The sequence below is a fragment of the Leucoraja erinacea genome, chromosome 7 (genome assembly GCF_028641065.1).
Source record: "Leucoraja erinacea ecotype New England chromosome 7, Leri_hhj_1, whole genome shotgun sequence".
NCBI classification, from domain to species: Eukaryota; Metazoa; Chordata; class Chondrichthyes; order Rajiformes; family Rajidae; genus Leucoraja; species Leucoraja erinaceus.
In genome coordinates this window covers 52,826,367-52,849,474 of record NC_073383.1, presented here as the reverse complement: position 1 = coordinate 52,849,474, position 23,108 = coordinate 52,826,367, and the positions used below count along the sequence as shown (strand labels likewise).

At 40.9% G+C, this 23,108-nt stretch overlaps 1 protein-coding gene across 1 annotated transcript in view; it reads left to right on the top strand.

Moving 5' to 3' along the window:
• LOC129699148 (inactive dipeptidyl peptidase 10-like) overlaps positions 1–23,108 on the top strand; it is a 657,345-nt gene that overhangs the window by 356,658 nt on the left and 277,579 nt on the right. Inside the window, exon 4 of the mRNA XM_055638816.1 lies at positions 7,380–7,474. Coding sequence (XP_055494791.1) covers positions 7,380–7,474 — 95 coding nt within the window. The remainder of the gene's footprint in view (positions 1–7,379; positions 7,475–23,108) is intronic.

Genomic DNA, 23,108 nt, shown 5'->3' with positions numbered 1-23,108 from the left:
CAGCTTCTCTGGTGAACTTCAATGAACATGATCTGTCCAGGGGATTGCTTACTTATTTTGTTATATACTTGGCTTTGTGTACAAATATTGATTGGGTAGAAATATATCACAGAGTGAGCAATTTAAAGCAAGGAAAAATATTGGGAGCCAGAGTATCACCAGCCAGAAAATTTTAAAAGAAATTACCTGCATTCCAGACGCCTCCCCGGTTGCTCGCAACTCCAGCAGCCCATGCTGCCCTCGGCTCATGCTGCCTCCCCTGCCACTTGCACTGCTGGCCCTAACTCGACTCTCCCTCACCCCTGACTGCTCACAGCGTCGATAACCTGCGCCATCCCTAGCTCGCGACGCTTCAAGGCTGGACCTTCTGCCACCATTACCTACACACACGGTTTAATCGGCCGCTTCCAGGCCGTATCTGCTGCCACTACCACTGACCCTTAGCTGCACTCCATCCCGCCGGCTGCAACCATTGAGGGCGCCAATCCCTCCCTCTTACCTGGCCGCCAGCAGGCTGGGACGGTCACCTCACCTGGATTCCAGGCTCAGTTTCGGACCGAGAATCTGAAGAAGAGTCTAGTCCCGAAACCTCACCTATCCTACTCCTGCACCTAATTTCTATGTTTCTATGTTTCTATCCATGTGTTCCAGAGATGCTGACTGAATTGCTGAGTTATTCCAGCACTTTGTGTCCTTTTGTATTTCAACCAACAACTGCATTTGTTTGTTACTACTAATTATACAATTATAATACCTTACTCAGTTATAGAGGTCAATTTGGCAATAACAGACACAATTCACCCCCCCCCCCCCCCCCCCCCCCCCCCATCTGTGGTCTGGTATAATGAGGGTTGACTGTATGCAAAATATTCGTCAAGAAGACCAAATTAAGAACACCATTGGTAAATCATTAACATTTATAACTAACCTTTAATGAGTGAAATCTAATTTTGTGTTCAGAGGTAGAAATATTTTCTTTATTCATTCGTTTGAATCACTTGATAATTTAAACCCCCCTTTGTAATATCTTCCAACTGCCTTATATTTAGAGATATGAGCTTCACTCTTTCTTGGTAGAAATTTTTTTTTTTCTTTTTCCTTTGCTTGTGCTTTATTTTGAATTATGCTTTCTATTTTGTGCTTTCTGGGTGACTGTAACATCTGGGTAAATCATATTCTATTTGTTTTGAGAATTAGAAATACCAAGCAATTGGAAGGTCTGAAGTTAAAATTGTCACCAACAGTAATGTTTAATTTTCCTGATCACGAATGACTGTTGAACAATTGATTAAGATCAATCTTAAGTGTGACACTGTTTAAGCTCAATGTCTATACCTTTAAATTAGCAGTGGTAATATTTTCCCGAAGTTACATTATTCTATGGTTATTGCTGCAATAAGTCTTGGTTTCCAAAGCTATTTTCCCTCCTTTTCATCCGAGGTCTCCGTATGTATTATTTCAAAACATGTTTAGCGAAGAGATCTCCAGCGGCTAATTTTAGCCATCAGAGAAAACTATATGATTGAGTGTAACATTAATTCCACTCCACACCAGTATTACATTTCATTGGTTTAAATGAAAAATAAAATCAGCATTGTACCTTTCTTAATGTCAAAATGTCAGACCTCCCTGCACCAATTTATTATTTACTATTGGGTGTGTTGCCTTCATTTCTCTACCCCAATGGCTATGGAAGCTTAGTCATTGATTTAATTTCAAACTGCACGATATATTTTTAGAATAGTAGAGGAATCAAGGGATGAAAGCAACAAGGCAGTAAATGGTGTTGAGTTGAAAGCCAGACATCATTTAATGGCAGAGTAGGCTTGCATCTGGTTCTTCTTTTTCTTATATTACCTTATAAAAAAACCTCTCAATTCTCTGTTGAAAAAGTTGGATTGAAAGCTTGAATGTGAAAACCTTGATATTTCCGATTCTACAAGTCAATGGAACTCCAAAATTCTATTCTGATATATCAGGTAAACAATTATCCATGAAGTTATTATCCATCTCGAGATGGAGAGGGTTGTGGTAGAGAAGGTGGGGTGGCATTTAGAATGTGTAGTTAAAACCTTAGTAACTCATATAGCCATTAGAATTTGAATTGACCACCATCTAAGAAACAAATCCAATTTAGTTTAGTTAATACCTTTTACCACGTGACAATAATTTTATGTTCCATCGAAGATATGTACTAAATAAAAACTGCAACCAGTCTGGCAATCGAGTACAAAACAAAATGGTTCTCAATATTACCTATATGGAATCATTTTGAAATGTTATTAAATGCGACAGATAAAAAATATGAGAATTTGTCAGTGTGCATAATAGATTTTGTGAAAGTGCAACCAGCTTAAAAGAAATGAAAAATTCATTAGTGTGAGTGTTATCTGATTGCTTTATGCCATTAAGTATTTGAGCATGTAAATTGCAAAACTATCAGATGAAAAATAGAAATATCTGAGTCATTTATTAGACAATAATTTCCTTCATTAAATGAGATGTGCAGTCATTATACCACCGTTGAACAGACATTTAAGTGTATTTCACAGGCTTGGAATAACTAGTTTTGAGAGAATATATAATAAATCATTTTAATTTCTCGTTATTGAGAATATTGTACCAAGTAGCCTATCTTTGTTTTTTTCCATTTTTTTTACAACAAATTGACAACAAAAGTCGCAGTGGAATAAGGTGACATTCTGAACTTCATGACGTGAATAAATCACTTTATCTCCTCTCCACTTTCACATATTATGCCTACATGGGCAACAATATTTTTGCTTTATAGTTGGTCGGTGGGGACGCTGCGAGTAGGCTGTGTTTGCCAGCAATGTGTTTGTTATTTCAACTTTTTGGGGGTTTTTTGGTGTGTCCAAATGTTTGTTTTAGTGTCTCTCGGTATGTCTTGTGTGGAGGGTGGTGAGATGGGGAGGAAAGGGGGGAACTGCTTTCCGTCGCCTCCTCAACGGAGAGACGAGTTTTTCCATGTCGCCTCCCTCGCGGCTTAACAGCTTGGATTGGAGCAGTCTTTCCCGGAGTCAGGCTCAGAGATTCAGCAGTGTGGACTTTTCCATCACGGACCTAGCTAACCCTTGCCAGGGGTCGCAGAGAGGAGTGCTCCAATCACTGGCCTGGTAACTTTGGCATCATGGGGCTGTGGTCTGTGGAGCTTCTAGCCGCGGGCGTGGCATGGACTTTCCATTCGTAGTCTGGGATCCCTTACCGGGGATCGCCTGAGAAGAGCTCTGACCACCGGCCTGCGGCCTATAACATCCTGAAGCCGCGGTCTCCTGTAAGAAAGTGCCGATTCGGGCACTCCAAGCCGCGGAGTGTGTTTGAGCGTCCCAACGTCAAAGTTTGGATCATCCCGATGAGAGGGCCTGTTCATCGGGCCATCTGTAGCGACAACTACGGAGGGTTCATGGCCCCGACCATGGGTGAACAAAGGACTGGCTGAACTTTGTTGCCTTCCACCTCAGTGAAGAATGCTGTGGTGGATGTTTGTGTTAAATCTTATTGTGTATTGTGTGTTCTTTTTCAGTGTTTCGCTACTGGCAAATTCATTTCACTGCACCTTCGGGTGCATGTGACAAATAAAGTCGACTTTGACTTTGGCTTATATTTACATAATTCTCCACACTGAACCTTCTAATTAAAATCAACATTATACCAAGTGTAGGAAGGAACTGTAAATGCTGGTTTAAACCGAAGATGGACACAAAAAGCTGGAGGAACTCAGCGGGACAGGCAGCATCTCTGGAAAGAAGGAACGGCACATTTCAGACTCTTTATACCTGTGTCTTTTTTTTGGATTATTCAAGGAATGTTGCCAAAAAGAACATTCATCTTACATTTGACGTTCAACATTCATTGTTTATCACATTTTGCGTTTAAACTGACTCTAATGCTGACCAATTTAGGATATACATTGATCTTAGTCTGGCCTCATTTATTTTCCCCATTCGATTTCTTTTCTTAAAGGCTTTGGTGAATCAGATGCATTTTGCAACATTTCAATGGTAACCATTAGTGACACTGGCTATTCATTTCAGAAACTTTAATTCCTTCAATTTATGTGTCGTGACTTCAGAGGTCAGGTCTCCAACACTAGTCTAGTAATATAAACAAACCATTTATTTTATTTTAACAGTTTATGGGAATTAAGTGATCATACACAACATTGACATTTCTACTGCTTTCCAAAGGACAGTCAGAGCCACATATATAGCTTATTTGCTTGAAATTGTAAGATCATTCTTTACAAACCAAAATGACAAAATGTTTTGTGAACTGCCACTGAAAAATAGGTAATTTATTTCCCATTTCAAATTGATTGATTATCCTGACTAGCACTTGTGCTCATCAGGGGAGTTTTTAATTCATGCAATCTGGGAAAAAAATATCTCATTTTGCTGCTTGAACCTTCTCAGTAAGATTGTACAATGAAATGCAGAGTGTGTTGCGGTACTGTGATCATTGTTGATTAATTCAGTGCAGCAAACAAGAGAATGGACTTGGCATTAAATATCAGCAAAACAACGATCCTCTCCTGTTTAAGAAGGAACTGCAGATGCTGGAAAATCGTAGGTAGACAAGAGTGCTGGAGAAACTCAGCGGGTGCAGCAGCATCTATGGAACAAAGGAAATAGGCAATGTTTCGAGCCGAAACCCTTCTTCAGACTGATGTAGGGTTGTGGGGGTGGGGAGGGGGGGGAAGAAAGGAGAAGTAACAAGGGCAGACTACTCACCTTTCACCCCACGAGCCGTCACATAGCAGGGAGCTTCTACTGCAGTTGTACAGGGTCTTGGTGAGACCACACCTGGAGTATTGCGTACAGTTTTGGTCTCCTAATCTGAGGAAAGACATTCTTGCCAAAGAGGGAGTACAGAGAAGGTTCACCAGACTGATTCCTGGGATGTTAGGACTTTCAGATGAAGAAAGACTGGATAGACTTGGCTTGTACTCGCTAGAATTTAGAAGATTGAGGGGGGATCTTATAGAAACTTACAACATTCTTAAGGGGTTGGACAGGCTAGATGCAGGAAGATTGTTCCCGATGTTGGAGAAGTCCAGAACAAGGGGTCACAGTTTAAGGATAAAGGGGAAATCTTTTAGGACTGAGATGAGAAAAACATTTTTTACACAGAGAGTGGTGAATCCCTGGAATTCTCTGCCACAGAATGTAGTTGAGGCCAGTTCATTGGCTATATTTAAGAGGGAGTTAAGTGTGGCTAAAGGGATCAGGGGGTATGGAGAGAAAGCAGGTACAGGATACTGAGTTGGATGATCAGCCATGATCATATTCAATGACGGTGCAGGCTCGAAGGGCCGAATGGCCTACTCCTGCACCTATTTTCTATGTTTCTATGTTTCTAAGAGATGCTTCACTTGTCGCTTTACCTCCCCCCTCGACTCCATTCATGGACCCAAGCAGTCATTCCAGGTGCGACAGAGGTTCACCTGCATCTCCTCCAACCTCATTTATTGCATCCACTGTTCTAGATGTCAGCTGATCTACATCGGTGCGACCAAGCGTAGGCTTGGCGATCGTTTTGCCGAACACCTCCGCTCGGTCCGCATTAACCTACCTGATCTCCCGGTGGCTCAGCACTTCAACTCCTCCTGCCATTCTGAATCTGACCTTTCTGTCCTGGGCCTCCTCCATGGCCAGAGTGAGCATCAGCGGAAATTGGAGGAGCAGCACCTCATATTCCGCTTGGGCAGTTTGCACCCTAGCGGCATAAACATTGACTTCTACAATTTACGGTAGCCCTTGCCTCCCCCCTTCTCAGCTCTCTCTCAGCCCTCAGGCTCCTCCTCTTCCTTTCTCCTTTCTTCTCCCCGCCCCACCCTACATCAGTCTGAAGAAGGGTTTTGGCCCGACACGTTGCTTATTTCCTTCGCTCCATAGATGCTGCTGCACCCGTTGAGTTTCTCCAGCACTTTTGTCTACCAACGATCCTCTCCTAACTCGCCAACCTTGCACAAGTCCTTCATCTGACCATAAAGGCTCATAATGAGAACACAGAACATTTGGATAATTTTCTATATTGAGAGAACAATCTTTCAACAAATGCAAATATCAATGTCAATGATGGCATGTATGTTTGGCCATCTTAGAAAAAAGGTGTTTGAAGACCAAAACCTCAAATACAATTAAAAAAAATGTCAGTTTACCAAACAGCCGTGATCCCAGCCCATCTACATGCTCTGTGGGCGTGGACTGCCTAGGCAGAGTAAATGCCATCAAAGTACTGGAGAAGAGCCACCAATAATGTCTCTGCAAAATCTTACAAATCCACTGTAGAAAAGCAAAACAATATCAGAGTCTGCATTGATTTTTAAAAATTAAATTAGATCAATCAGTTTAACATCAAAAATAATTAAGATAATGGCATCCCATGAGCTTTACCACTTGTCTTATCATGACCAACAGTACACCAAATGAACTTACAAAATATGAGAAAGATATTATGCAAAGGGTGGACAATCAGAATCTTTTGCCCCCGGTGTGGAAACGTCAAAGACTAGAGGGCATAGCTTTAAGGTGAGAGGGGCAAAGTTTAAAGGAGATGCACAGGGTAAGTGTTTTACACAGAGAGAGGTGGATGCCTGGAACATGCTGCTAGTTGTGGTGGAGGCAGATACCATAGTGGCATTGAAGAGACTTGTGGATAAGCACACGGGATATTCAGGGAATGAAGGAAAATGAACAGAGGAGATTAATTTAACCTAACATTTTGCAAACATGGACAATATGGGCTAAAGGGTCCGTTCCTGTGCTATACTGTTCTACATTCTATATTCTAAACTGAATTGTATGTTTGTGAGACAACTTCCATTGATACCACCCATTGATGTGCGCTAAATAATGTGGATTGTTACAGTTGATGATGCCTTGGATTGCACTGGTAGTCATGGAAGAATTTAATTATATCATAAGATTTATCAGCAGTTATTTACCTTTAAGAAATTAATTTATCTGGATAGTTTGCACAATAGAATTTGTGTATTGTCCAACATATGACAAAGTGTTAATACATAAAATCCTTCATCACAAAATTTGCAGTAACAACTCATAGTCGTAAAATTAATTAATCTTAATTTGAAAGTAAAAACCGGAAATACTGCAGATATTGTTGATGTAGCTGGTGTGTTAAAGAGAAAAGCTGAGATTCAGCTTCAGGCATAAATCATTTGTCAGATTGATGAAGGGTCTTTGACCAGTTAAAGCATCTATCAGATGCTAATAGATTGAAGAGATTGCAGAGTTTAATTTCATTTTTTAAGTCTGAAGATGATGCGCCGCTTCAAGTAGTAATTAAGACGTGTGGCGAGAACAAAATATCTAAATTGCTTCACTTTCTTCTGACAGATGCTGAGCTGGTGTACCGGGCCAGAGATGGCCATGTGATCAAACTGAATATAGTAACAAATGAAACAACAGTGTTGTTGGAAAACAGCACCTTTGTAAGTAAATTAATTAATGTTATTTTGTAGTTTCATTTCAAAATGCTATTTTCATGATGCCACTGTATGTTCCTGCTTCTGTCAACTCACAGTGAACAGAACAAGTCATAAAGTAGCCAGTTCCAATTCTATATAAGGCCAGGGATATTTTCAGCTAATATTCTGTACAATTTTGAAAGAGATTTTGAATTAGATAGCAAAGTTAAATCAAAATTATTGTCAGGTGCACAAGTACAGTGTGGAACAGATATATTATATTCGTGTTACCTATTTAGCTTTAAATTTCTTGTAATTGACGTTGGACATTGTGCTCTTAAGATGGTTCTGGCATGATGCATTGTTTCATCAAACATCTGGGAATTAGATTTTAGCCTAAATTGGATCAGCAAGAGGAGAACCAAACAGGGCTGCAGCTCATCTGTAAACCAATACAAGGTAATGACTTGCCAAATGTTTTTCTTAACTAAATTCATTGCAGAGCACGTTAGAGAATTACTTGAAATTGCATGTGATATATAGCAATAAAACACACCTGTCAGCACATTTAGTTTATATTGACATTTGTTCTCCATTCAAATCTCTTTCCATGCTGTTCCATATAATTGTATCAGCATGACCGTTTAATCCTTTCTTCCTCACACACACATCTAGTCTCTCAGTAAATCCATTTGTGCAATCCCCCTTAATAATTCCTTCCTCTAGCAAATTCTATGTTCCCACCATTCTGTTTCTGAATATCCTATTTGATTTCTATTATTGAAATCCATTAGTTTTTGTTTCTTGGAGATGAGGATAAATAATCTGCATGAACCAAATCTATCAGAAGCACTCAGAAAATTAAAATGCGTTGTCGGAACCCCCCTCCACCTTTACCTTTCAAGGGAGAAGAAACGTTGTATTTCTCTGTTTGACCTTTCCAAACAGATTTAACATCACATTTGTGGCTTAATGCTTAGGTCCAGCTAAATCCTTTCTGTAAACTAAGGTAATGTGATTGATGTGGTCTGAAAAAGATTTGATACAATATAGCATAGCTAATTTTCTTTAAAATTCTATCTCTGTAGAAATTCTTTCACCTGGATTGTATTTAACCTGGCCTTGTTCACTTGTGGCTTAGACCAGTTAAACTAAGTAAATTGGTTTATTTCTGTGCTTGTTATTGCAACACCCTATAATACTGATGGAAATACAAAACAGGGAAAGAATGAAGATCTGGCCGTGGAGGTTACAGGGAACCGTAACATGTTAACGTCTGTATAGCACATTGCTCTGTGCACGTATTCCCTCCTCAAAAATATCAGGGAAGATGCTCAACTACCCCGTTGTGTTGAATTCAAAAGTGAGGAAGGAAAAGAGATTTATGCCACTTCGCTCAGGCCGCCTGAACCTACTAATCTCCCGTTTGCTAAACACTTTAATTCTCTTTCCCATTCCCACACAGACCTTTCTGTCCTAGGTCTCCTCCATTGTCAGAGTGAGGCTAAATGCAAATTGGGGGAACAGCATCTCATATTTTGCTTGGGCAGCTTACAGCCCAATGGTGTAGCGGCAGATTTTCATATATTTCAAGTAATTAGCACCATAGCCGCTAAATGGATGAGAATGATTGAAGGGGGTGTCTTCGAAACGCATGCAAGCTCACTCACAGAGACCTTCAGAGCTTCTTCTCAGATATGGCTTCAAAACACCGTCTTTTGATGAATAAATGCTTTATTGTTGATGGAAAACAGTAAGATACATCCAAATGTCTTACGGCTCGTTACTGCAATCTTCATTGAACTCCAGCTTATTATTTTAGACATTAGAAAACTCCTCATGTCTCCGTAACACTGCATGATCTGGCATGTGGCCCGCATGGTCAAAGGGTTAAACTCCCCCATCGTCTCTCCAAACTAATCTAAAAACTAAACTTCTGCGCAAACATCTAAGATCCAAACACGCCCAAAAACACGTCATAAATCCCACCCTCAATATAACGGGCCGTCTAAAATTTAAAGGCACATGCCATCATCAATTACAAGCAAAACAGGCGAAATAGCCACTACAAGTGGTATGATCTTGATTTCTCTAACTTCAAGTAACCGTGGCATTCCCTCTATCTCTATCCCTCCCCCATCCAAGCCACACTAGCTTTTCGTTTTCACCCAACAAACTAACAAGCTAACAATGGCCTGTTTCCTTTATCATATATACTTTTTTGCATATTGTTCATTCATTGTTCTTTATCTCTCTTCATCATCGTCTATATGTCTTGTTTTCCTTATCCCTAACCAGTCTGAAGAAGGGTCTCGACCTGAAACATCACCCATTCCTTCTCTCCAGAGAGGCTGCCTGTCCCGCTGAGTTACTCCAACTTTTTGTGTCTGTCTTTGGTTTAAACCAGCATCTGCAGTCCCTTCCTACTGATTTATAGCAGGCTGGCCTGAGGGAATGAGGGGCATAAAGGAGATTATTAATTTGACTCTTCTGGCCTAGTTACCACTTTTATCTCTTTGCAGCAACCAGTTCCAGATTAAAATGGTGCCATTCTCTGTCACATATCTTTGATAATCTGTTTTGTTACTCAGCAGGGAATGAAACAACTTCCTTCTGTTCGTGCAGTCTATGATCTATTATCAACAAACACAGTTTGTACATACTTAGCACAATTAATTTTGTTAGACATCCCAAGGCGTTTCATATGGGCAATAATCAGACAAAATTTATCATTAAGGCATCCTTTGTAGAAATGGAGACACCCTGAATAATGACCAAAAGCTTGATACCATGTGCTTTTTAGTGGCGGAAAGGGAAGTAGAATAGTTTAGGGATCGACTTCCATGTTTCAGTTTAGGCAGCCAAACACCAATGGTGAAATGAACAAAATTAGGGATGTGCAGAAGGTGAGAATTGGGGAAGAGCAGAGATTGTTACCTTTGCCAATATTGACTGGGACTGTGATAGTGGAATTTGTCAAATGTGTTCAGGAAAGTTTCCTCATGTAATACGTAAAGGGCCCAATAAGGGTAAGGGCAAAGAGAGAATTGAACTACTCTTAGGAAATTGGGAAGTTTAATGTGACTAAAGTGTCTGTGGCAAACCTTTTGGGACCAGAAACCATTAACTATAAACTGGTTGTGGATAGGGTGGGCCCACAACTTAAAATTCTGAGTCGGCAACTTTGATTGTATTAGACAGAAACTTGCTAAAGTTGTTTGGAGTATGTTGTTTGTGGGCAAAGCAACATCCAGAAAGTGGGATGCTTTTAAGAGTATGATAACAAGAGTTCAGAGCATGCATGGAGTTGAGCAAGGGGACCGTAAGAATGGTTATTGTTGTTTAATGCAGATAAGTCTGAAATGTTGCATTTTGGGAAGTCAAACCAGGGCAAGACCAACACAGTGGATGGCAGGGCACTGGGGAGTGGTTTAGAACTGAGGGATATAGGAATATATAGTTCCTTGAAAGTGGCATCACAGGTAGCTAGGATGGTCAAAAGTGATTTTGGTACATTGGCCTTCAACAGTCAGTGTACTAAGTATAGAAGTTGGGATGTTATATTGCAGTTGTACAAGACATTAGTGAGGGCTCACCAGGAGTAATGTGTTAGTTTTGGTCACCTTGCTATAGGTAGGATGTTGTTAAACTGGAAAGAGTGCAATGAAGATTTCTGAGAATTTTGCCAGGACTTCAGGGCCTGAGCTACAGGGAGAGGTTGAGCAAGTAAGGACTTTATTCCTTGTGTTGGAGGAGGATGAGAGATGATCTTACAGAGGCATAAAAGATCATGAGGGAAATAGATAGTGTGAATGCTTAGAGTCGTTTACCCATATAGGAATCAAGAACCAGAGGACATGGCTTTAAGGAGAGATGGAAATGATTGAAAAGGAACCTGAGGGGCACTATTTTTGCAGAGAGAGTGGTGGGCATGTGGAATGAGCTGCTATAGAGGTGTTTGAGGCAAGTATCGTAACAACATTTTAAAACACATTTGGATAGGCACATGAATAGGAGAGGTTTAGAGCGATATAGGCAGGTGTAGTTTGGGCGGCAGGGCAAGTTGGGCCCAGGGGCCTGTTTCTGTACTGCATGATTCCATCAGGAGGTTGCAAGGTTGGTTATGCAAATAGAGAGACCTGAGGACCTCCAATTGCAGAAGCAACTTCATCCCAACATACATCAGGCTAGTGAACACCACAAATCCCAACTAAACTTCAAACTCTGAACTATCTTCTTTGCAATAGGAATAGTCTTGTTTTGCACTCTTGTTTTTTTAATGAACCTTTTTTCGTTTATTATCATGTGATAGGAGCAGAATTAGGACATTTGGCCCATCAAGTCTACTCAGCCATTCAATCATGGCTGATCTATCTCTCCCTCTAAACTCTATTCTCATCCTTCTCCTCCTTCTTCCCCCAAACCTCTGACACCTGTACTAATCAAGAATCTGTCTATCTCTGCCTTAAATATATCCACTGACTTGGCCACCATAGCCTACAGTGGCAAAGAATTTCACAGATTCACTGCCTTCTGGCGAAATAAATACCTCCTCATCTCTTTCCTAAAAGAACGTCTAATTCTGAGGCGATGACATCTAGTCTGGACTCTCTCACTAGTAGAAGCATCCTCTCTGCATCCACTCTAAGCCTTTCACAATTCTGTACATTTCAGTGAGATACCAATCTCCTTCTTCTAAACTCCAGCGAGTGCAGGCCCAGTGCCGACAAATGCGCATCATATGATAACCTACTGGTTTCTGGGATCATTCTTGTAAACCTCCTCTGGATCCTCTTCAGAGCCAGCTCATCCTTCCTCAGATATGGTGCCCAAAATTGCACACTGACCAGCTCCTTATAGAGCCTCAGCATTACATCCCTACTCAGTTATGTTATCTATTGAGTACTATTTACAAACTTGTTGTGCTACTGCAAGTAAGAATATCATTGTTCCGTTTTGTACATATGACTATTAAACACTTGATGCTTGCCAACTGGTTTGAGAATAATACAATTATAGTTACCTCTCTACTATAGACAGAGAGGAAAAGGGCTTTTCCCACTTGATGATTTTTTCAGCGACTGCCGGCATCATTGACTGACGTAGCAGCTCACGAAAAAAGTAGCGGCGTGATGAGGCGTGACAACGTATTGATGTGTTTTTTCACGTCGCAACATTTTTTTTGTCACCGCTGGATTTTGAAATGTTCAAAATCTTTTGGCGGCCCTGATATGACGCTGGCAGTCGCCGAAAAAAATCGCCAAATGGGACAGGCCCTTAACTGGTATATGGGGCATGGATTGAGAGCCAGAGGCTTTTTCTACAGTAGGGAAATGAATAAATGATGGGGCCAGTGGGTTGTTTGTATGGGAAGAGATGTACAGTGTTTATGCAGAAGGATGCGGAGGTGGAATACCAAATCATGACCACTAGGGACCTAGCTGAGGTACTACATAAGTATGTTTAATAGTTATGATACCACTGGAGTTTTAACAAAGGAAGATATACTGAAAACCAGAATGCACATAAAATTAATAGAGGTACCCGAAAGGCTAGCTGCACTTACAATTAATAAATCGCTAAGGGCCTGTCCCACTTCCGTGTCCTTGGCACGCAAATTATGCGACCTCATGGTCGCGTTGAGGCACACGGGCATCGTATGGCCGCGCGGGGCCGGTCCCACTTAGAAGAGTGGAGGGGTATGCAGTTGTGCGCAACAGCTCGCGGGGCTCCGAAATTTTTATAGTGAACAAAATCTTTGCGCGTCAAAGGCCTGTCGCGGAATTGACGGCCAAAGTGGGACAGGCCCAAGACCCTGGTGCGATACAATGTCTCACCTTCAACAGCAGCAGAAGCAGTCAAACGATCGCCCAGCTCGGCCTGGGGCTCACGGCCGTTGCGGTCCGGATCTGCCCCCACTTCTACTGCCAGAGCGGGGCCAAGAAAATTGAAGATATACACAAATTGCTGGAGTAATTCAGCGGGACAGGCAGCATCTCTGGATAGAAGCAATGGATGACGTTTCGGGTCAAGACCCTTCTTTTCAGACTGAAGAAGAGTCTTGACACAAAACGTTACCCATTCCTTCTCTCCATAGATGCTGCCTTTCCAACTGAATTACTCCTTCATTTGTGTCCATCTTCAAATTATGTCACACGCTCCAGATAGCTGTGCGTACGCATGTAATCGCGCCCGACCTTCGCAGGACCATCGCGGCTCAACGCGACCACGAGGTCTCGTAATCTGCTTGCCAATGACACGTAAGTGGGACAGGCCCTTTAGTCCAGATGGGTGGCATGCAAGATTACTGAAAAAAGTAAGGAAATAAATTGCAGAAACTCTGGCCATGGTGTAGACACTCAGAATAAATACTTCTTAACATTCATGAAATTGTGCCCAGATCACTGACTTTAATCAAAGAAAATACTCTAGCCCACTATGATTTGTTATAGATGGACAAATGCATTACTACATATGAGAGGAATGTCATAACTCAGGAATCAATAAATATTTAGTCATGGCTCATTTTATTTTGTTTTTTTTAGACAAATCTTTTTAAACTCATTTTAATTTGTTAAAATACCTTTGGGATACATTTTACACTCTTCTGCATTTAAAATGTTGGTCCTTCAATTATTGCAACATATCTCTGACCTAAATTTAAATTAAATGTGTCAGCAATTTCTCAGTGAACGAGATTGACTATTACAGATCCACTTACTGGAATGGCTGTAAACTAGACAATCAGGACATGACTGTAACTATGCTCTTTTCACGGCTGTCCATCAGCTAAATTGTCAGTTAACCGGTGTTAATGGCATATATTTGTTCATCTGACTGTAAATTGCACAAAGCTTTTCAATAATGGCAGCAGAAAGATTTTCATCAGCACACTAAATTTAATGGGACCATCAAGGCCTTATTGACAGTATATTTGAAAAAGCTGCAGCACAAACCATGAACTACACAAATTCATATCAAATTCATACAATAGATGGCATTAGTATGAAAGAACTTCCACTTGCTAAACAAAGTAAACAGGATCACTATATCGCAAACTAATTTACATCCAAATAATATTTTTAATGTGTCATTCTTGCAACACAAAGAAACAACAGACAATTATGTGCAAGCAATGAAAAATTGTTAGGATTTAAAATGATCCTATATTATATATATGTGATATAGGATATATGATATCCAAGGATATATGATATATGCTGTAGTAGGAAATAACTTTCCTGTAATTTTTAATTCCACAATGAGACAGAAAGGTGATTTAATAACTCTCCCAAGTACTAGCTTCAAATCTAATTTTAAAATACATTGGTGAGTTATTAGTTAACACAGGTTCATATTTTTTCACACAACAATTTTTTATCGTTTTTAAATTTTATTCGGCTCCTATGCAATATCTAAAATTCACCCGCAACATAAATTTCCTATTTCTGTGGCAGGATCTCTGAGTAAACCCAAGGATTTATTTTTGATTCCCTCTTATTTTCCTCAATCTCATAATGCCCCTTGAAGAATCAGTCTGTAAATAAATTGTCCTCCTCATATGGATGATGCTTAACCATTACTTTGTTTTTTATATCTCCATATTTTTTAACTGTCACGCTGTTTGCCCACGTAAGACCATTTTCTATTATTTCACTGAAGACTTGGAATTGTGAAATAGAGAAAGTTAGTCCAATATTTCAATTATTAACACATAAAACATAGTTTATCTGTACAAGGATGATTGAATTTGAGTATGTTTATACAAAATAAGCATTTCAGCTAGAGGACCATTCGGCCTGTCGAGTCTATACCTTTTCTGTGTAAAAGCAATCCAGTCACTTTGAGCAAAGTTTGCCTTTTCACATTCTCATTCTTCTCATTTTTGATTGCTACAAAGGATTTTTCCTTCTCTGCAGTGGAGCAAATGCCTGCCACGGCCTATTGGATATCCCGGTTGTTATCCATTTTAACTCCCCTTCCCATTACAATACTGACATTTCTGTCTTAGGCCTCCATTGCCAGAAGGAGGTAATATGCAAAGTGGAGGAACAGCACTTTATATTTCACCTGGGTAACTTACAGCTCAATGGTATAAATATTGAATTTTCCAAGTTCAAGGTTAAGTCCTACAACCCACTCCTTCCTCTTTCTTCCCCACCTACCATCCTCCCCCACCTTTCTTCCCCCCCTACACTGTAGCCCATCTGGACTCTCACCTATTCCTCCCTCCACTGGCATTTCTTCCTCAATTCGCAACTCTTCAATCCTTTTGTCTCACACTTTTGATGTTAATCTTTGGCCTTTGTTCCAACCATCTATCAAAAGTCTACCGATCAACCGAGTCCAGACCGACCAGCGATCCCTGCACATTAATACTATCCTACACACACTAGGGACAATTTACACATACCAAATATACAATCTCAAGCCAATTAACCTACAAACATGTACGTCTTTAGATTGTGGGAGGTAACCAAAGATCTCGGAGAAAACCTACACGGTCAGGTGGAGAACGTAAAAACTCTGTACAGACAGCACCCGTAGTCAGGATTGAACCTGGATCTCTGGCGCTGCAAGCACTGTAGGCAGCAACTCTACCGATGTGACACCGTGCCACCTGTGCCTTCTCTACCACCTGGCAGTGCAATTCAGTGGCACATCTGGTAGAGTTACTGCCTTACAGCGCTAGAGACTCGTATATGATCCTGCCCCTTGGGTGTTGTCTGTGTGGAGTTTTTCCTGTGACCACATGGATTTTGTCTAGGTGCTTTGGTTTCCTCCAGGTTTTCCAGTTTCCTCCCATATCTCAAAGACGTGCGGGTTTGTAGGTTAATTGACCTCTGTAAATTGCCCCAAATATTCAAGGAGTGGATGTGAAAATGGGTCTAGTGTGAACAGGTGATCAATGGACAGTGTGGACTCATTAGGCCAAAAGGCATGTTTCCATGCTGTATCTCTAAATTCAACATTCTCTTTGTGAAATGTTTTTCTTCATGTCACTTTCCGTCCTTTTGCTTATCACCTTCATTCTGTGCCTCTGGCACTGTAAGGCAGCAACTCTTCCGCTGCACCACTGTGCTGCCCTAAATTCACTCGGTCACAGGGAGAACCCCACACAAACAATTACGTCAACACTTTGTGTCTTTTTTTTGATTATTGTTATGCAAAGGGATAAAAATTGCAGGAATATGGAGTTGAGATTACAATCAGATCAACTATGATCATATTAAATAACAGACTGGGCTCAATACATTTTTATAGCTTGTTAATATTTCTGAACATTTCATACATCTTTTAATGCAGGTTTGCAGTGTGTTAAATATCTTGCTCTGCCTTCATTTCAAACTTTCTTTGTGAGTTAGGCCACTAAAGATACATCTGACCCATCCACCAATCACTATACATGTCCTTTTTTAGCTTCTCAAAAGCTTTTCAACTGCGTGGCACATGTTGATCATGAGACACAATTAAAAAATATTTGATTATCCAGCACAGTCACTCAGAAGTGGGCAGTTAGGCATTATATTTCCAGCGCAGATTTTCTATTTTGCTCCCTCCAAGTGTTTCTACTCTATGGGGATATGTTCTCTTCTTCCGTTTCTGTAATGGATCTCTCAGTACATGTCAGTTGGAGAAGCATTAAACCTTCACTCTGCAGTTAATTCCACAACCGAACAACCTTTCCTGCCATGTATTCTGATAACGAGGCACCTGAGATGTAAAAACTGTTCTCTCAGCAAGGGTTATTATTCCACTACTGATTTTTACATTTCCGGTATATTTTGTGTTGAATATATTGTTAAACCTTTCAGTAATGATACTGCTTTTGGGACTAACTGAACATATTGATACCCTCATTGTACACATGCACTGACTAGATATTTAAAGTTGTTTACTTTTAGCATAGAATGAACATAGCATTGATTAATCTACAATCACTACAGTTGCCAGAGGTAAATACATATGTGATTAAAATGTAGAATTCCCATATGCCAAATCAATATGTGAATATGTTGAATTCCTCACTCAGAGAAGCCGTCCATTTGCAATAATATTCAATAATTCATCAAATATTACAAATTATTCATGTTTTCATTGTTCTGTCTTAAATTATTCAACATACATTACCATCTTCATTACCATTTTCACAATTTGATATTTGGAGAGAGATCAGACCTTAAGTGTAAACCAGTGTAAGTGTTTCTTTAAGGACCATGTCCTATGACCAAACGTGGTATTAGACAATACTGTTTTAGTTTGAACTTGCTGCCTTCAGAAAATAATGATCTGTTGCTAGCTATACCTGTGTTTATTTTCTTATGCAAGCATACGCTGATTTAGTGACAAGAGATTGGATGTTGTTGCTTGAGGGTGTGATAAAATAATTATCGATTGCCAAGAAAATAAGTAGAGAGCATGATAATGGCAGGCAGTGGTTGTTTCCAATAAGTCAGGAGCTCAGGAGATACATCCATAGTTTACCATATGCCCTCTATGTGGAATAAGTATCAGTATTCAGGGTGAATGTTCTTGATAACGTCCCAGAATAACATGGATTCTTGAGAAGAGGAAAGAAGTGCCCAGACTGGAGGCTTATGAGATAGAGGTGAGATCACATATGAGGACATAATGAAAATGTTGAAGTACCCTATTAATCCAGCACCACCAGACACGGTCCAGTTCGATCTTGGTATGTACAACCAAAGGATTTTGAAACATGGTCAGACAAAAGACACTGGCAAAAAAAATTATCTCCAGCCATTTTTCGATTGGGTGTTTCAGAATCACATTGTGTATGGACAAGTGAACAATATAATTCAAGCAAATCTATTTAATGTAGTGGGAATTGTTCAGTGTTATTTGCAGACTAGCCATCAATATTTAAAACCATGAAGCAGTTTTGAACAGGGCACGATTCCATGTGGTAAGGTATAAATTGTTATTTCCTTTACACCAGATAATGTGGATACTCCAAGAGGGTTTGATAGGTAACGAGCAATTTGCATCAGTGCAAAAGGCAGGAAAGGTTCCGTCACATGGATGTGAAAATACAGAAAATATTGTCATGGAAGTTATGGTTGATGTTGCGTATTATAGAGGGGTTATAATATTATGTGGAAGTAACAGCCAGTAATTCAAAATCAGAATTAATGTAGTACAATGTAGAAAAATGTGAGGTTATCCACTTTGGCAGCAAGAACAAGGAGGCAGATTATTATCTCAATGGTGTCAGATTAAGAAAAAGGGAAGTGCAATGAGACCTGAATGGCCTTGTGCACCAGTCACTGAAAGTAAACATGCAGGTATAGCAGGCAGTGAAGAAAGCTAATGGCATGTTGGCCTTCATAACAAAATGATTTGAGTAAAGGAGTAAAGAAGTCCTTCTGCAGTTGTACACCGGCCTGGTGTGGCCACATCTGGAGTATTGTGTGCAGTTTTGGTCTCCTAAGAGAAGGTATTTGTTTATTTCACTGTGGGTCAACTAGTGAAGTAACAATTGTACTGTGATATTGGTGAGAAACTACAAGTAAGTATCAATTGCAGGAACACAAATAGAGGCAACTTTGACATTGGGACTTTTCACAGATTGCAATGGCAGAAAGTTCAAAAGTTATCTGTAATCTTTTGAAAAGAATGAGAAAACCACCTCACAGATGCTTCAGTGATGGCTCAGTCATTACAAAAGTCTATTAGCAAGGTAAGAAGCAACCGGCTCAGCACAGCATGCTGTGCTGAGTAGATATTATTTGGAATATAGCAGAACTGCTAGAGAAGTTGAAAATAGGTTACCAATTGCAGAGCCCTGTAATGCGAAGCCTTTGCTTTTTATGCCATTGGTGAATGGCCTGAATCAAGAGCAGATGGAGCTGCATATTGTGTAGGAGGACTGGCAGATGCAGTTTAATGTGGATAAATGTGAGGTTATCCACTTTGGTAGCAAAAACAGGAAGGCAGATTATTATCTAAATGGTGTCAAGTTGGGAAAACTGGAAGTACAAGGTATCTGGGGGTCCTTGTTCATCAGTCAATGAAAGTAAGCATGCAGGTACAGCAGGCAGTGAAGAAAGTGAATGGCATGTTGGCCTTCATAACAGGATGAGTTCAGTATAGGAGCCAAAAGGTCCCTTTGCAGTTGTATAGGGCCCTAGTGTGACCACACCTGGAGTATTGTGTGCAGTTTTGGTCCTTTAATTTAAGGAAGGACATTCTTGCTATTAAGGGAGTGCAGTGTAGGTTTACAAGGTTAATTCCCGGGATGGTGGGACTATCATGGAACAGAATGGAACGGCTGGGCTTGTATACTCTGGAGTTTAGAAGGATGAGAGGAGATCTTATTGTACAATATTATTAAGGGTTTGGACATGCTAGAAGCAGGAAACATGTTCCTGATGTTGGCGGACCAGGGGCTACAGTTTAAGAATAAGGGGTAGGACATTTAGAACAGAGACGAGGAAACACTTTTTCACACAGAGAGTTGTGAGTCTGTTGAATTCTCTGCCTCAGAGAGTGGTGGAGGCCGGTTCCCTGGATACTTTCAAGAGAGAGTTAGATACGGCTCTTAAAGATAGCAGTGTCAGGGGATATGTAGAAAAGGCAGGGACGGGGTATTGATTGAGGATGATCAGCCATGATCACATTGAATGACGGTGCTAGCTCGATGGGCCAAATGGCCTACTCCTGCACCTATTGTCTATTGCCTATTGTATTGCAATGTGGACACAGCTTCAATAGTTCTCCAAATGTTTGAATTATCTTATTATTCCGACATCTATTAAATTCAGTCTTTGATCTAAATCTATAAATACGCTCAGTCACTGAATATCTACAACCAAACAAGTACAAACCTACTCATCTCAATTTCAAGTGGTCAACCTCTCATTCTGGCCGTATGCATTCCAGTTTAAGACTCGCCAACTAAAGAAACAACTGCTCATCATTGTCAAAGCATTCAACCTCTGAAGTACCTGGCTAATTTCTTAAAACATACATTAACCAACCAGATAGATATTTTGCAGACAACTTCAACCTCTCACTACCATGGTCTATGGTCCCCATCTGCTTTAAACAGGAATCCATAATACCAGTGCCAAAACAAAACCAAGAAGACACATGTTACTGTGATGGTATTAACATTCATGGTGATGAAGTGCTTTGAGAAGTTGGTTATGCCGCATATCAACTTATGCCTTAGTACAGACCTGAACCCAATTCAATTCACCTACCATCACAGCAGATCAAAAGGGCAACATGATCTCGCTGGATTCACGCTCTGCACTTGACTACCAGAACAATAAGAACAAGTATGTCAGACTGAAGATAGACACAAAATGCTAAAGTAACTCAATAGGTCAAAGAGCATCTCTGGAGAAAAGGAATAGGTGGCATTTCGGGTCGAGACCATTCTTCTGACCTGAAGTCTGAAGAAGGGTCTCGTCCTGAAATGTCACCTTGTGGCGGCAGTGCATCCAGTCTCGAGAGCTACCAGCGATGGTATGTGGAGCTCCGACCTGTCTACAACCACATGGCCGCCGCGGTCACCAAAATGGCTGCCGCAGCCGGCCGGATGCGATGTTCCTACTTCTGGTTACGGAGGTCAACATTTTAACCTGTCGGAGGGGGACGCCGCTCGACCTGCTCTGACTGCTGTCCACAGCACCATCTCAGGTCGGATGGTATCTCTGCAGTCTGACCACAGCAAAAGAGCCACTTCAGGTCGGATAGTGTCACTTCATCCTCCAGTTTTCTATCTTCCAGCACAGCTTCTCATCGGACATTGGATTCCCGAGCCATCCTGCATCATTCACACCATGGACAATGGGCAATTCGAACTTTGGTTTCATGTACAACCCTGCATGATTCAAACCATTTAACTTTTAGCTTCCTACCACTTTGGTCTTTACAGTATGTTTTCTCGCTGTCGTTTTATTTATTTTTTTACTGTAATGACCTTGACAGGTTTAGCTATTAGTTTATCGTTATTTCTTTGTTGTGTTTTCTTTGGTTTGCATTGTTGCCGACGTTTCCGAGCCGTTGCTGGGCGCCATATTTGTCAGGACACTGATCCCCTGCTGGTCGATGAAATGTGACTGTGTCTCATCCGTCCTGCGTTTTTTTGCATCGTTCGCCTGGCCCCCACAGTCCACGTCCGACCAGGCCCACGCGATGCGTTGACTGCGCCCGCAGGCCCCGTGGTCCCGACTCGTGGCCAGAGACACATGAACCGTTGATGGAGCCGCCCTCGACCATGCTTGCGCACCTTCTGGTAGAAGGTGAGCGCGCTCTGTCCTTTATCGCCTGTGGATTTATGAGCTTTGGCTGCCGCGTTTCATCAGCCTGCTCGTTTTCCTGGTTCTTGGGAGGGGGGATCCTGTGGTATCACCACTTACTGGTGGTCAGACCACTTACTGTCGAACACTCGTCTGTAATTACGAGGACTATCACGTGACAAGCTTTGGTGGGAACGTGACGCCATGGGTTAAGGGGACTGTCCAGCTACATCAGGAGATCTTACCTTGAGATCATCAGTCAGCATATGGCTGAGCACAAGTCAACACCCTCGCTCAGCAGCAGCAGCAGCAGCAGCAGCAATGACTCTTAGGTTAGAGAGTCTCAAACGCACATGTATATTAAACTTACCTTGCTAATAAAGTAACCGTTTGATCACAAAGTTTGGACTCGCTACAACCTATTTGTTTTCTCCAGTGATGCTGTCTGACCTACTGACTTACTCCAGCATTTTGTATCTATCTTCTATATGGACCAGCATCTGCGGTTCCTTCCTACATGTATATCAGACTGTTGTTCATCAACTCCAGCTCAGTGTTCAACACCATCATCTCCTCCAAACTTATCTTTAAACTCAGACAACTGAATCGCTGCTCGTCCCTGTGCAATTGGGCCCTCTATTTCCTCATCAGCAGGTCAGTTAGACCATCAGTAATCAACACAGGCAATCTTACTCAATCTCAAATCATAGGATGATACCCTCATCCCAGAATTAATCCAGTGAATCTGCACTAACCTGAAGGCAAGTTTATTCTTCTTTACATATGGAGATCGTAGCAAGTTAGAATATTTAATATACCTGGCCCTGTAGATGGAATGGTAACTCTGCCTGCATAAAGCCTGAGACAATGATCAAAGGCCCAGAATACAAATGTCCCAGATCTTCTATATCATCTTCAGTACACTAATAAAAAATGTAAATAACAGGAGCAAGGAAAACTGAGGAGGGATATACTGTAGTTGTGGAACAGAAAGTCGCTCACATGGATGCATCTGCTAATCAAAGAGAAGTGTTTATTATGCCAACAACAGGAGAGTGAAAAGTATTCATTAACCTCTGCAGTTTAATCCATGCACTATTCCGAACCATACAGAAACCTCAATTTTTATGAAACATTGAGACAAGATGATGCAGCTTAATCGATGTATGACAGTTTGGTTATCATCACTGAACTAACCAGGGATTAGAAAATGCATAATCAATCGTGTATAGAATATAGAACATACAGCATAACGTACAGCATAAAAATGGGTCCTTCAACCCACAATGTATGTACCGAACATGATAAGGTGAAACGGATCTCATCTGCCTGTCCATGATATACATCTTTCTATTCCCTGCTCTTCCATGTGACTATCCAAAGGCCTT